At 66.1% G+C, this 1,281-nt stretch overlaps 1 protein-coding gene across 1 annotated transcript; it reads left to right on the top strand.

Moving 5' to 3' along the window:
- Positions 1–120: 120 nt before the first annotated feature.
- BBK36DRAFT_1145730 (hypothetical protein) lies at positions 121–1,274 on the top strand (the record flags this gene model as incomplete). Its single annotated transcript, XM_024893775.1, has 1 exon — positions 121–1,274. A coding segment is annotated over one exon (1,154 nt), but the record flags the coding sequence as incomplete, so codon positions are not given.
- Positions 1,275–1,281: the final 7 nt, after the last annotated feature.

The raw sequence follows: 1,281 nt of genomic DNA, 5'->3' as shown, positions 1-1,281 counted from the left end.
GACCCGGTTGCCCTTTTTTTTCTTTCTCGCCTCACAGGACACTCTCGAGAGCAGCGTTGCCCGTCCCGCGGCCAGGACTGGGGGCAACCAGCAACTCGAAGCCCGCCAGGCGCCATCGCCATGATTTCCTCCAACACGAGGGCGTCGCGATCGCGCTTCTCGAGCCCCTCGCGGCCGCTCGAGGCCAAGGCCTCTGCCGGCAATGAATCCAAAACGTTTATGCAGCGCTGGCTGGAGCCGTCGGTGCAGAGCAAGGCCAGCTTCGAGGAGGCGGGATTGATGCGCTACGGCGTGCTGGAGACCATGGCGCCGCTGGGGACGCTGCCCAAGGCCAAGAAGAACGGCGACGGAGGGCCAGGCCACCAGCCGGTGCGCAAGATCATTCTCCGGCCGTCGGGCACGTCACACGCCCCCAAGGATCACGACGACCAGCCCGCGCAGCCCAAGGCTCGCCCCAGCAGGGCGCCATCGCCCCCCGCTCCCTCGACGCCGCCGCCTCCCCCCGCGTCCGCGCCATCGCATCGGAGGGCACAGGTCGCCAGAGACGCCGAGGACGACGACTACGACCCCAAGGGAGCCTCGCGTCGGCGGCCCTCGCGGCGCGTGTCGCTGCCTGCCAAGCAGCAGCAGCATCAGCAGCAGCAGCAAAATCAGCAGAACCCGCAAGCGAAGAACGCAGAAGAACCCAAGAGCACTACGGTTGTCACGGCCACTACTGGTACGCCAAAGGCCAAGCAGGCCTCTGCTGGGCCCAAACGGGCGCATCCCCGCGAGCCAGAGGACAAGGAGTTTGCCGACTTGGTCGTCGAGGCGGCCGTGGACGAGGCCCTCATGCACTTTCGCTATCCTACGGCCTGGGCTCTCAGGACACTCTACGATGAACGGTGCGGCGACACCGACTTTGTCGCCATGGTGGAGGACGTCTTCAAGCAGAGGGCCGACGCCGAGACCAGGGATGAATTTGCCCGGCTGATCGAAGTGAAGAAGCGCGAGGGCAAGAAGGACGACTCAGGCTGCTACTACTTCGTGCCCCCTTCTACTAACAGCCGATTCCCTCCGCACACGCCCATGGCCGCTCCCTACGCCAACCTGCTGCACCGTCACGCCGACGACGAAAAGGGCGAGGGGCGAGCGGCCAAGAGGAACAAGACGTCGCACGCCGGTGAGACGCCTCGCAGCAAGAAGATGGCCAACGGCACAGGCACCAAGGCACACGGCGACAGCACCCGCACACCGTCGCGCAGGCGTCACCGGCGGGACTCGGGCTCTAGCGAGTCATCC

Source organism: Trichoderma citrinoviride (genome assembly GCF_003025115.1).
Source record: "Trichoderma citrinoviride strain TUCIM 6016 unplaced genomic scaffold BBK36scaffold_386, whole genome shotgun sequence".
NCBI lineage: Eukaryota > Fungi > Ascomycota > Sordariomycetes > Hypocreales > Hypocreaceae > Trichoderma > Trichoderma citrinoviride.
This window is presented reverse-complemented; position numbering and strand designations above follow the sequence as displayed.